The following is a 14,859-nucleotide window of genomic DNA, read 5'->3' as shown; positions in this document are numbered from 1 at the left end:
TGTTCCCCGACGAGTACAATAAGGGGGTCTTGAAGTGAAGAGTGAAGGTACCTTCTAGGGAAGCGCGTTCCATCTCAGACCACAACTCAGCTAAACATCAGGCGAGGTTGTGGTCAAGCGCTTCCCTAGTCCCAATAAAAAAAAAGCTGTATTTAGAGCAATTTAAAAAAAAATCTACAAAAATATGCGTGTTTGAGTGGATTGTTTTTGAATGAAAATTAAATATATTGGAGTATTTTTTTCAGCCAAGTACTAGTAAATTAATCGGTTAATTGAAATACAACGTCAAAATAGACGGGAGTCAAATAATTTTACTAATATCTGGCGTCTGCGTAAAGCTTCGACCATAAATTCCAAAAACGGCCTGTGTCCGATTCTAGGACATGAACTCTCTTATTGAAATGAACGTTAACATTTTAAAAACTACATAATTTTTTTTATGTTTGAAGTGAAACTTCTTTATCGGGGTTGGAAAAAAATTTAGTGTAACATTTTTTCGTTACGCGTGACATTTTTCCGTTACGCGCCATCTTTTTCTTATCCCTACCACGCGTGATTCGACGTATTTCTGTAAAGTTGCATATAGTAAATTATTTTTTGAAAAATAAGGTCATAAAGAAGTTTCACTTCTTACGTGTGTACACTAGTACACGCACACATTTTTTTAAATTTGTTTATATAATAGACCTAACATGTACAATTTGTTTATATTAGGCCATCATTTTAAACGACGTATAATCTAGTTTCAAAATGAGTTAGTAAAAGTGAAGTCGAGGGCATAAATTTGTGGTAATAGAATTAAATTTCCAGAAAATCCGTCCAAAAAAAGTACAATTAAGTATTTTTTTTATTATATTAAATTATAATAATAATAACCGTGCGGCGTGACCTGTCCCGATAAAAACGTTCTATTTAAAATCTAAATTTTTTTCTAACCCCGATAAAGAAGTTTCACTTCAAAAATTTTTCCCTAGAGTAGCCTAATCGGCGACCAGTCGCCTTTTAGATTTTTTCGTCGCCGATTCTCGTTCTGAGTAGCCTAAATGGCGAAAATTCGCCTACGTTGGCAACACTGCCCGCGATTCACGCCGCGCCGCGCGTGGCGTGCGTGAGCGTGGTTACCCCGCCCCGCTGCTCGCACCGTCCGCAGACAGGTTCGCGCCCGTTAGTCTGCCCTAGGAACGCGTGGCGTTTGCGCGTGCTTGGCGTGTGTTCACGTACAATTAAGTATTTCAGTTAGCGGCGACCGTATTTTTGGTGAGTTAGTATTATATTTTCCTATTTGTAGCATTAATGTGTTATTGACAAACCTCAAATACAAGTACAACATCTTTGTTTCAGATCTCTCTATTAGTCATGTCGAAAAGAAAATGTATATTTTCTGACAGTTTAAAAAGTCAATACAAAATGTTCAAATCTGGCAAAGAGCCATGGGACGCAAAATGTGTAATTTGTGATCAAATAATTTCCATTGCTAATAAGGGCAAAGCTGACTTAGAAAAGCATTTAAATACCGAAAAACACAAAATGAAGATTCGTAGTACGGCATCTACATCAAGAATTGATATTTTCATGGAATCCAATGCGAACTTAAATCTTCAACGGAGCGTTCGGGCCACAGAAGCTACTCTGGTTTATCATACCGTTAAACATCACGAATCATTTAACTCACTAGATTGCACAGCTCCACTTTGCAAGAGTATATATCCAGATCGCAAAAGATGTAACCTGTTCCCGCTCAAAAGCTGAAGCTATCCTAAAAAATGTTTTAGGCCCATTTGCCCAAGAAAATATGTTAAAAGAAGTGTCAAAAATCAGATACTTGAGCGTCTCCACAGATAGTAGCAACCATGGTGCTATTAAGCTATTTCCTGTGCTTATACAATATTTCAACCCTGAAAAGGGAGGAATTCAAGTTAAATTACTGGAGCTACAGGCCTTACCGAACGAGACTGCTGAAACAATATCCACTTACATATACACCATTTTGACGGACAAAAACTTATTGGATAAATTAATAGCTTTTTCAGCGGACAACACCAATACTAACTTTGGCGGTAGAGAGAGAAGTGGGACCAACAGCGTCTACAGTAGACTCAAATCAGCTACTCAAAACGATGATATGGTCGGTGTTGGATGTATTGCACATATCTTCAGCAATTCCGTACATCACGCAATCGAATCTTTACCAATCTGTGTAGACAGCATAGTGATGCAAATGCACAACCATTTTGCCAGCTTCACAGTTCGTACTGAAGCTTTAAAAAAAGTTTGTTCAGAATTGGAAATTGATTTTAAACGTATGCTTAGCCATTCAAAAACCCGCTGGCTATCTCTTTATCCCGCCATAGAGAGAATCTTGCAAATGTACGAGCCATTAAAGTCATACTTTCTTTCACTGAGTTATCCGGCCAGAACATTGCAAATGTTTTTCGAAAATGACTTCTCTGAGTGTTATTTATGGCTCTTACATTCTTTCATGTCTATATACCAAAGCCGAATCAAACACACTGAAACTGCTGATATTTCTGTCAATGAAGAAATTGATCAGTGTTCGCAAGTAGTGGAAAATATAAACGAAAGATTGGAACAAAATTTTTGCCCAATGAAAGTGACCGAAATTTTACGGCGTTTATCGGAGGCTCGTCGGGATGAGGTAGAAGATTTTAAACAAAACATGAGAAGAATGTACAATATTGCCAAAGATTACCTGAATTCCTGGACCAGTGAATTTTGTACTGACCTAAAACACTTTCAGTGGATGACTTTAGCTAATATTCCAAGCTGGGAACAAGGGGCAAAAACGATAGACACTTTGTCTAGAAAAAATGTACAGTTAAATGACAATAATTTTTTTGATCAGTGGCAAAACTTCATAAAATTTTTAAAGCAACACGAAGATGACTCTGACTTTAAAAAGCTGTTGGCACATCAGAAGTGGACCTCGTATTTTAAATCATTTAATAATGAAGAATTTTATTCGGAACTGCTTAAGTTGGCAGAATATTATTTTGCAATACCAGGCCACAATGCCAACGTTGAAAGAGTTTTCTCTTTAATAAACGCCCAGTGGACAAAGGAACGCAGTAGACTACAAACAGATACAATTGCTAAGATGATGTTCTTGTTATGCAATTTAAAATTAACATGTAAAGAATTTTACGATATGATTTCTAAGGTAAACGAAATTCTTGACAAAGTAGGTGCAAGTGCCAAATATAAGTATAACTAGATTTTGTTATTTTTTAAAGATTTTAAATTGTTCTATAAATACCTACTATAAAGTAAATTCTTACCTAGCCGTAAAATTAATATTATCTTTTTGTTACTTTCCAGACGAATGATTATTTTTATTTGTTTTATTATATTTTTTAGTTTATAGTATTAAGAATGCCAAAAGAGAGCTATATTCATTTGTTTTTTAGTTTTAATAATATTTAATTATCTACAAAAGACTGATGATCCATTTGTAAGTAAAACTGTAATAGTGTAACTTATTAAACATTTCAAATTCGTAAACGAGTTTTTTTATTATAAATATTATGTCCATCTTTTAATAAATATCGAATATCCTCACTTTTCACCACGTATAAATACTTTTTTCAACAGCCCAGCTGTAAAAACATTATGTTTGGCAATAAAAAAAACATGTTCGGCTTTTAGGCTAAAATGTCCGGCCTTATATAGTGCGCAGTCCGGCCTTTGCATTTTATGGCCTGGCAACCCTAATTACAGCTTTAGTCATAGTTCTACCGCCAAACAAAACGGACGTCGGTCGATCGTTATCAATGGCGATGGCGTCGGATGACGTGGCTAATACTGAAAAAAGATTAATAATATAAATTTTAGAACTCTACAAAGATTTATGATATGACTGCATATGTCTGAATGAATCCCTGTCTTTTAAATATAATTTTGCCCATTCTTTTCTCTTCGTTTTCTTCTTTTCAATGGTTGTAACTTGTACTTGTACCAAAAGAAGCCTTGAACTGAGGTCTACATGTGAAAAAAATACAACATTCTAACCACGAATTTATTACGAGAAATAGATTTTCAAGGAATTCGGTTTGACTTTTAATGAGATTACTATGATCAATGCTCGAAATATTCACAAAAAAAGGAGATTAATTTGTATTAATTTGATATTATTGAATTGTCTTATAAATCTAAGATATTTTTTTTGTTCAGTTAATTTATTACATATAAAGATTATGTACCTACATATAATAATATATTGAAATATCGACTATAACTAACGACTAAAACATAAACAAAAACTTGGTAATAGATAGATGATATATATAATTTTGTTTACTAGGGACAACCCTGACATTCTTTGAAAATCTATATCTCGTAATAACTTCGTGGCTAGAATGTGGTATTTTTGTCACAAATGTAGAACTCATTTCAAGGTTTCTTTTGGTACTAAACAGAGCTTCTACTAACGCCTGCATATAATATAAAAAAATAAAGACGAAAATCAGTAAAAATTACAATACTTTCGCCGCTATCGACAATATCGAAAATTTCAAAAAGGGATAATTTGCGCCTTTAATCACTTCATATATTAGCAACGTAATAAATTATCTAGTCACTAGTGTATCTATTTTTTTATACGAATTTATTTAGCTCAGTCGGCCGCGAAAATTCCAATATTTTAAATGTTTTTTTAAAAATCGTAAATTTAATCATAATTTTTAAACAAAGAATATTTTCTTTGTGCGGCAATGCCTGGACGGATAGCCGAAACCAATTGAATATTGAAACTGTAAAGGCGAAGCTGCAAATTAATAAAATGTAATTTTAAATTATCGTGCAAAGATTTTTATACATTCGCTTTAGAAAATGAAGAGCTATTAAAAGCTGTTTCTTCCAACAGCAAATATAAATGCCAAAAATAAATTTTCTCTATTTAACATTGCTGTTTTAATTATCTCCCGTAAAAAATAACTAAAACTCGTATTTTTGATGCTGTTAACCCTTAAATCCTGGCATCTTAAATACTGGCAACCCTAGGTGCGGTGCGGTCGTGTGGCGAGTCGATCGCACCCACAGAACAATAAAAACAAATAGAAGTGCGATAATGTCATAATTAGTATGAAAACCAGTGTCGCCAAACCCACACATTTAAACCGATAGTTATACAGTACACTACAAGTAAACTATGCCTTTGATTGGACAGCTTCATTTTAGTAAAAACTGACTTAGGTTATAAATTCAGCATTTCAATATGTACCCTAACGCACCATGTTACGGTTTATTTTAGTATAACATCTCTAGGTATATTAGCTGTTTTGTTTCTCATTGCACAGAAATTCCAAATTCGAAAAACATTCAGCTACTCCACAACAGAGGGCGTTAGTTTTCGATAGATATAACTTTGAACCTCAACACATAGGGATAAGGTTGAAATTTGTGTCACTCAACATTAATGACATTAACTTGATATTTATCTGATGCTATGCCCTGAGGGATGTCAGCCTTGTTATCGATATCGAGATATCGATAATTCACAAATAAATATTTTTTGTGTATTTTTTTTCTTTCTATTATACGAGTATAGTATAATGTGTCACATTTTGGAGTATGTTTATTACTACTAAGTACGTCTTTTTATATTATTATTATTAAATAAAAAACGGAATAGAATAGTATTAATCTATATTTACAAAATACAAACAGAAAATATGCATTATTTTAAATCTTGGAACTGCCGTAGGTTTGCTGTATCGATGGCCTTTGTTAGACTGCTTAGTGCTGTTCGGCATTCAGTTAACTTGTCACGTTGCATTTATCCATTTCTCTTTTAAATTAGCCTCTTTGGGAAATCTGTAAATAAATTGGACTAATGAAAGCTAAGGAAAAATAAAATAAAATTTAATATTTATAATGTTTGTCTTTTCTAAAGTATCGATACTGTCGATATGCGCCACAAGCATCACTAAAGCGACATTCGTTTGTTTATTGCAATAATATTCCAGAAATTCTTGTTTGCTGTTCAATCTATAATAGTACTAATTTCTTACGGATTAAGGTTCATTTTGACTAGATATTTGTATACAATTTTGACAAATTACAAGCGAAGATATAACATAAAATATTATATGTAAAATAAATAAAAATAAGACTTACCGATGGTATGAAATGCCTCCATTGCTGATATTATTTCGTCTGCTATCATTTTTGCACTCTTATACCGAACAACACGTCCTAATTAATGAATAAATACGGAAAAAAGGTTTGACAGCTGACAACCGACTCGAATATTTTTCTGCGCACAACTGAGAGCAAGTTAGGTGATCTTACCTTACAAGTGACACGTGGGCCACGCCCACATCACACTTCTATCTACTTTACTGTTCTGTGATCGCACCGCACGAGTACGGTGGTCCGGTCGCACCAGTTCGAACGTCTGTTTATAATTTTACTTCAGGATTTTTTTTTATCGAGCAAAATTTTTCCAATCGTGTTTTGGAAACAGTCATCCCATCACACATACATATACGTTTTGTAATACATATTAGAAATTTCAGTGCGAAAAAACTTCAATATTTTCAATAATTATAGCACATAGATAACAGTCCATTTTGCCGTTTTCACCTACTAAGGACCCTTAAAAAATAATACATAGACCCCGTTTTCCAATTACAGCACTAGAGCGCATTATGCGGCATAATGCTTAACGTTGAATGTTCCAAGTTCCAACTACAGCAACGCTTCGCACAATCGAGCACTAGAAAAAGTAATGCGCGTGAATTGATGCGTGCAATCGATTTATCGTTAGTAATTATTAATTGTTGGAAAAAAATTTAAAGCTTCCGTTTCATTGTAGTTTTTTCGAAATAATCAAAGTTAATTCAAATTGTGTTAAAAAAATGTTGTGTGGTTTTATGAAACCACGGTAAAAGTGAAACGTGAAATGTTCATGAATTTTAGCTTTGGCAACACTAATGTTTAAGTCAAATTCCATACGTCATCTTGACATCACTCACGGTCATACTTGCCCTTGGTCATACTCATTCAGCATTCTCAATTCTCATTGTATTTTGTTATATTTTGAAATAAAATATAACATTGCAAGATTCCGCGCTATCGCCTTATAATAGTCTTCTAAATATAATCTATTTACATTTTTCAAAGGTAATATATTATTTTAAATTATAGGTACCTACTATTGTTCTTAAACATAAACACATTTTCTTGTTAAAAATTAAAATTTGAATGTTGAATTTAAAAGGTTATCACTTATCAGTCGTTTTGCCTGCTTATTGGTTGGATGACGACTGCATTTCGTTCAATGTTCACATAATTGAAGTTTTCACTACTGTGATTTGTGAATACTGTCAGGGTCACCTTCAAGCAGCAACTGATCGAATATTTTATCTTTGCCTTTCGCGCTCTAATTATTTTTCCAACCTGAAAATTACTATTCTAGCTTCACAATCATCAGTATGAGTGGCGAACCTCAAGCAAAGCGAACGAAAATGAGTGCCTTGGAACAATTAAAACAACATTCGACGGTGGTGGCGGACACCGGGGATTTTGAAGGTTAGAATTTAATCCCAGCTATTTTTTTTATAAATATTTACATTGACTATGTAAAAGCTTGTTTTGAGTCTGGGTATACTTAAGAATCTACTTAATTTGCCAAATCATGTGGTTAGTAACTTGTCATTGATAAACTTTGACCTTTGCATAGAGGTGTTATAGAAGATTCTTAGTGTTTTTCAGGAATATAATATACAGATTTATATCTAATCTATTAAAACATAATGAACATAAACAATTACACTTATTTACTTATTTTTTAGGTTTTATTCAACTTATTTTCACAATAATTATAATTATAATAAAACTATAATTTTTTAAATTTATTTTAGCCATGAAAGCATATAAACCGACAGATGCTACAACAAATCCAAGCTTAATTTTGTCTGCCGCTGGAATGGAACAATACCAGCATCTGTTAGATAAAGCAATTAAATATGGCAAGGATTGTGGAGGGTGAGTAATGAGTAAAGCGAGAGTCAATAATATGTTATTTTACATTGTAATCTATGTTTTTAAATGATCTTGGAAAGTTACATGACAAATATAAAGAAATATCAATTGTTTGGGAGCAACTTAGTAAACAGTAGTTACAACTAAACCCGTTATCAAAAAAATATATTTTGTACTAGCTGCACTTCTAGAATATTAGTTCCATTGAATGATATACAGAACAATATACTTCCTTATTCATTTAATGTTTTGCTATTAAAATAAACATATGATAATAATGACTGAAAATTTTGTAAATTACTCAATATCCTTTTGCATAGATGAAGGTTTGTTGAAGGTTAATTTATTACATTTAATGTTAGTGTAAGTAGATTCAATTATGGGATGGATTTATTATATTTCCTTAACAATTATAACCTTTAAGGAAACATCCATGATACAGAAATCTAATGATTCATACCATGGAAAATATTCACACTACTATTATAATTATTCCTGTAGCATGTAGGTACTTTGAGTTCATTAAAATCTTTGTTTGAAGATAAAATATTCACAATACATATTGTTAACCTTGAACAGATTTGTCTACCTATTATTAACTTGTTTTATTTAAATTGCTAAATATGTATATTATATATGAACAACCTAGACCTTACTCAATGCATTTTACTAATAGTTTTAGAAAGTTGAGTTTGTTACACATTAGAACTGTTAGATTTAATTCTATCATTATAAGATTACTGGAATTTTTTATGCTAATAATAACCTTTAAATATTTTAAAAATCTTGCAAAAAATAGTTGAATAGAGTGGTCACTTTCTAACATTTTAGAATGTGTAAATCTCATCTACTGTTTATTTCAGATCTATTGAAGAACAATTGGTAGAGACATTGGATATGCTCAGTGTGCTATTTGGATGTGAAATACTTAAGATTATTCCTGGAAGGGTTTCAGTTGAAGTTGACGCTAGGTAAATATGTATATAAATTGTCGAATTCATAACTTTTCCATTATATTATTATGACTTATTTTTTATACTAAAAAATATATTTTGGGAAATAAAAATCAAAGTTTTGTATAGTTATCAGTATTTAATAGAACATAATAATTATTATCTTTATCAGTAAAATCTTTAGATCAGAATGTTAGCTTTGCTTTATTATCATAAAATCTATCTTATCTATCAAAACATAATAAAAAAAAACAGTTATTCTAATACTTAGTTATTTTATGCTCTCAAAATGATTTTCAGAGGGTACTTAAAATTTCAGTATTTCAACTGCTACTAAATATTATATTTTCTGTTTATGATTTCAGATTATCTTTTGATAAGGATGCTAGTATGGCTAAAGCTATTAAATTGATTGCAATGTTTGCGGAGCATGGCATTAAGAAGGAAAGAATTCTTATCAAGTTAGCATCTACTTGGGAGGGAATTCAAGCTGCAAAGTATGTATTATTCTTTTATTTGTTATCCTAAGTATACTTTTAATTTTATCTGTGTATACTTAGTAATGTTTGTTTTATAAATATATTTGAGAGATTATAAAAAATAAATGTCTGTTAAATCTTTCTAGGGAGTTGGAAAAGAAACACGGAATTCACTGCAATCTGACACTGCTGTTCTCTATCTACCAAGCCATTGCTTGTGCTGAAGCTAATGTTACACTTATTTCTCCATTTGTGGGAAGAATTCTGGATTGGTAAGTTTTATGAATATAAAGATAATTATGATTGATATTTTAAGGCGATTGGCATGCGTTTCGCTGCATGTTGCGTGTCGACGCAGCTAAGCGTGCAGGCCTGCGTCATAGTGTGTAGTCACGCGTGTAGTTGCGTTTTAGGATTCAGGGCGGCTCTGATTTCTTTCATTCGTATCATTCAATGTTATTCGCTACTCCTTCTAAATCACGCACGGCACTGCGGGACACGCGCGAGTTTGCATGTTTCTTTGCAGCGTCTTTCCAAACTATGCAAGGCCAGTACGCAACAGTGTGAAACTAATCACGTATAGTTTGGAAATAACTTTTTTACAAAGTTCTTCCAATCTATACAACAGCAGTACGCAAATACTCGCGTATACTTTGTAGTCAAGTAAGTAAGAATAGCGCTCCAAAATATACAGTGCCAGTACGCATGCGGACTAATCGTGTATGTTTCCGAGTAAGCGCGGCGTCTTTCCATTGCTCGCGTTTATCTTATTGTATTGATGTTTTGAAATCTATTATTAAAATGCATGTGTATTTTGTATGTAATGTTGCGTACTGATCTTTTTTGTATCGAGGATGGTTGTGTCTTCGTTCTCGACTATAGGCGATTATCACACTGCCGCGCACCACGCTGCATGTTGCGTGACTGCGTGTTTAACGTTACTTGTAAGTATCTCCGTTTGTATAGAAAACACGCACAGTCCAACACACTGAAAATGCAACCACGCGCGTACATGCGGATCACGCGCATACACGCGGAGAAACATGCATCCCCGCGCGTAGGTGCGGGGCGAGACGCAAGGTATGGCACACCGAATCCCGCAGTGCCGCGCGTCGTGATGCTCAGTATTGTACGACCACCACAGAGAACGGCGAATAAATGAGAGCCGCCGTGCGTGAATCTACAAACGCACCTACGCGCGTGAGTGCGCAAAAAACCCGCACGATGATGCAGATCTGCACTCCCGCAGGAACGCGCGTAGGTGTTTCGACATGCAACATTCAGCGTGATGCAGGGCAGTGTGAGGATCGCCATAGGTACTGCACGACTTACAATTGACAATAGTGCTAAAATGTAAGAATCTAATAAGTCCAGAAGAAGACGGTTGCGAGGCGACGGAGCCCCGCTTCGCGGGGCTCCTATTTTTGTGTAGTTAAAAAAAACACAAACCTAACCTAACCCATAGGTAACCCTTATATTATCTGTTACCTATTTATTTTTCTAAGCTTACCTAATAATATTTTTATTCCATATTTTACTGAATCAATCAAGAAGAATAAAAGTAGATAGATATAGCTGTACAAGTCTTTGATTGCCTATATATTTATTATTTCGCTCAAGCGTAAGTGGTGTAGTAGGTATATTTAGTTATATTTTGCGTACCTACTGATCTTGTATAGTTTGGAACGAAGAAGCAAGCATCCGCGTTACAAAGTACACACGATTAGTACGCAAAATTCGTGTATATACATATTGTAATAACAAACTTAAAAACAGCATTACAAAGTATACACGAGCAGTTTCCTATGGTTGCGTTCTGGCTATGTATAGTTTGGAAATACGCTTCTTTGCACGTAGACGCGTCATTTACGTGCGCGTAGATGCGTTTTCTGTGTGCGTGCTTTCTATATAAATGGAAATACTTAGGCAGCCGCCTCTAAGCGTCTAAGTTAGGCTAAGGCAATACGGGCTAATTTGCCACGTAAATATTAATTTGCCATTTAAATAATAATAATGATCTTCTGACTATTATCACTGACAGCTTACTCTGAAAATCATGGCTTTCGACTTTTTAATCAGTTAGTTTATGCGTCTCGAGCAGACTTGCGATTTAGCGGTCTATCGTTAGTGGGGAATATCGTAATTCGGCTATAGCATAAGAGAAATGGAACTCATACAATTAAAATTTGTGATTTTGAAAATAATTCTCTCCAAAGAAAATTTAGTTAGTATGTAGTAAGGATCAAGTTTATATATGTATAACGAAATTCAAGAAAATTATGCTATGTGAACACAACAAACATGAATAATATAAATTCCATATTTTCTAGGTATGTGGAACACACTAAGAAGACGTATGAGGCGACAGAAGATCCCGGTGTACTTTCAGTCACTCGCGTGTTCAATTATTACAAGAAGTTTGGATACAAGACTCAAGTGATGGGCGCGTCTTTCCGTAACACGGGTGAAATACGCGAGTTGGCCGGTTGTGACCTTTTGACGATCAGCCCTAAACTCTTGCAGGAATTGGCTAACAGCGAACAGCCCATCAAAAAGGTATTTTTTTTTCTAATATAAACGATAATGACCAGAATTTTATTTAAAAGTAAAGAGTAGAAATGCTGTGTGGCGAAATTAAAAACCTCTTCCGCCTTGCTATAATAACAAATTTATTTAAAAAAATATTTGGAAATAATACATAACTAATGGTTATATGCGTAAGAAATTGAAAATAAAAGTTTAGTATTATGAGTTTTTATTATAAACTATTATTAATTTAACATTGTTCTTGTTTGAGACGCGCTTCTCTGATCAAAAGTGATAAACAAATTAAATTTATTCAAGAAAAATCTATCTTTTCAACTTATGTTTAAAAAAAATATTAGAAGAATGAAGAATGAAAACAATATTATAAGTATCCAAATTGTTTAAATATTGATACTTTTAAAAATGTTTGAACCGAAATTCTAATTCTAATTATTTTATTTTTGTCGTAATTTAGGTACTGGACGCAAAAGTCGCCGCACAAAGTGATTTGGAGAAGATTTCCCTGTCTGAGGCCCAATTCCGTTGGCACCTCAATGAAGATCAGATGGCTACTGATAAGCTTTCTGACGGCATCAGGAAATTTGCTGCGGACACGAGGAAACTTGAAACTCTTATCAAGGGAATGCTTGCTAGCAAGAAGTAACTGAGTGAAAGCAAAAGATGTTTATGTTTTGATTTATGATACTGTTGCAAATGTGTCAATAATCCAGTGATTATTATTGTTGATATTTTTAAAGGTGCATTTTTGTAATGTTGTATTTATATACTTGTATAAATATACTTCGTTTACTATATTTTTTTAGGATAAGGTGCAAATGAGAATAAGCTAAACTAATAAGAGGGTCCAAAATTTTATTCATTCCTGTTTTTTTATTTGTATATATTAGAGCACAATATTTTGGTGATGTTATTAAAACATGTACTTATAGATTGTATTTTTTTTTAATTTTCCCTTCGTACGTAGAATAAATGTAGAACGTGGTAATATGTACGTAATATTACGCACTATTTTATATTTAGAAATAAAAGACTATAAATAGGATTTTAAATTATATTTTCGTACAAAGTTTAGAATTGAAGCGAGTGTGGTTATGCGCGGTCCAGTGTTCCATGTATTAAAAATTATACAAAAAATTGCTATGCCTACCTCTTTCTTCGCTGTTGTTATAATGAGTATTTCTCTGTACATTTAATTTTTGTATGAGCTTCTGGTGTACCCGATAAAAGTCTTTAAAATTTTTAATGTAAAATACGTGCGTAAAATCAAACAAGAGAAAATACTAACAGTCTGTATCAATCGAATATTGTGGCGAGATAAAGTGGTAACAATAATGTTTTTTTAAAAGTAATTGATACACATATGCTCACAAAACGAAACAGAAAATTTGTGCTGTTCGCAAGCGACTGCACACATAAGCAATTCTTAGTAATCTCATCATATTATTGTAACAGTAAGAACGAAAGAGATAGTTGGTAACTCTCTGCTACGCATAAATGTAAGCCAAATGTCACTTTTTGACCAATCACAGCACTGCATTCTATTTAAAAAATTTCAACTATTTACTTTCAATATCGCCGACTGGGGTAAGAGATCCTAGGGTCTTTTCGCGTCTTCACATAATGGGTAACGTCCATCCATCCATCCATCCATTCAGCCCGGATAAGTCCACTGTTGGACGTAGACCTCCCATCTTAACGTTTCTATTACTTTTTAAATATCATTAGGTAAGAACAATTGTAACAAGCCGATAAATTCATAATGAATTCTGTAGGTGTAGACCGTATAATATAAATTCAGGACTGCCGACTTGATGATTCGTTGTTTATTTGTAGAAACTTTAGGTAGGTTTAATACCTACCTACATATTAATATTTTGTATTGGAGTAGTACTGTAGGAATATATAGGAATGTATAAATAATAATTGTTTTTCCTCTACAACTTTTACTAAGGGTTCTATATTTTGCAATTAATGATGGGATTATTAATTTCATTAAACATTCGAGATTATAATTATGTCCTTTAACATTTATTAAGTCTAAGGCCTCTTGTACAGACACGGTTTTTCGCCGTGAAAATCTCGCGGCAGCACCACGGTTCGGCGCGCGCCGTGCCGGGCAAGTCTACATAATACGCTTCCTTAATTTAAAACCGTGTGTGTACAAGAGGCCTAAATTAGTACTTTTTAACATTCGAGATTATAATTATGTCCTTTAACATTTACTAAGTCTAAGGTCTCTTGTACAGACACGGTTTTTTCGCCGTGAAAATCTCGCGGCAGCACCACGGTTCGGCGCGCGCCGTGCCGGGCAAGTCTACATATATTATGCTTCCTTAATATAAACCGTGTGTGTACAAGAGGCCTAAATTAGTACTTTTTACTCACTGTTGATTTGAGTAACGTACAGTTAAACAAACTTAAATACCTATTACTATTATAAAATAACTAAGCATTAATAATTTAAAATTTGAAATAAATAATGGCCTCGATAACACATACGATAGAGCGCATGTCGGAATTACGTGTCACTACAGAAATAACCGATCTCGATTAAAGAAAACAAAGTGAGCATTTAATAATCTTGAGTTTTACTATAATATATGTATTATAGAACTATTTTAAACGAGATTTTATGATCAACTGTCTGTAGAAATATAGCAGTACCTAAAATTTAAAAAATTCTTAATAAATTGTTTTATTTTTCAAATCTCATGATTTGAGTTTCAGTATTAGGTACGTTAAAGTTAGATTGTCCCAATAGAAGTCTTATCATTCCCCTTTTCCTTTGCTCTATAGGTACTTTCTGTGTGCCAGTCGCGGGTATTTCACTCTAATGTTAGTTTTTGTTTTCAATTAAAAAAATTATTGTTTAACAATAA

The 14,859-nt window shown here is 33.4% G+C and overlaps 1 protein-coding gene across 2 annotated transcripts; it reads left to right on the top strand.

Moving 5' to 3' along the window:
* The first annotated feature begins 6,994 nt into the window (after positions 1–6,994).
* On the top strand, positions 6,995–12,908 carry Taldo (transaldolase). 2 transcript variants are annotated; one of them, XM_089703798.1, is made up of 8 exons: positions 6,995–7,140; positions 7,436–7,548; positions 7,881–8,004; positions 8,865–8,972; positions 9,320–9,451; positions 9,580–9,705; positions 11,764–11,989; positions 12,435–12,908. In XM_089703798.1, exons 2-8 carry the CDS (start codon positions 7,452–7,454, stop codon positions 12,621–12,623), a joined length of 1,002 nt encoding a protein of 333 aa, XP_089559924.1. In that variant the 5' UTR covers positions 6,995–7,140; positions 7,436–7,451; the 3' UTR covers positions 12,624–12,908. The 2 variants fall into 2 exon arrangements, with proteins under 2 accessions (XP_089559924.1, XP_089559925.1); XM_089703799.1 differs by lacking the exon at positions 6,995–7,140 and having other exon boundaries at positions 7,302–7,548.
* Positions 12,909–14,859: the final 1,951 nt, after the last annotated feature.

This window comes from Colias philodice, chromosome 15 (assembly GCF_061535455.1).
Source record: "Colias philodice isolate Cphi_HAF_F1 chromosome 15, ilColPhil1 Martin Lab GWU primary, whole genome shotgun sequence".
Lineage (NCBI taxonomy): Eukaryota > Metazoa > Arthropoda > Insecta > Lepidoptera > Pieridae > Colias > Colias philodice.
This window is presented reverse-complemented; position numbering and strand designations above follow the sequence as displayed.

Bases quoted from the DNA above. Each gene is read 5' to 3' on its own strand.
- Taldo (XM_089703798.1), top strand. From the start codon at position 7,452: ATGAGTGGCGAACCTCAAGCAAAGCGAACGAAAATGAGTGCCTTGGAA. The intron at 8,005-8,864 runs GTGAGTAATGAG...TGTTTATTTCAG, and splicing joins TATGGCAAGGATTGTGGAGG to ATCTATTGAAGAACAATTGG. The intron at 9,706-11,763 runs GTAAGTTTTATG...CATATTTTCTAG, and splicing joins GTGGGAAGAATTCTGGATTG to GTATGTGGAACACACTAAGA.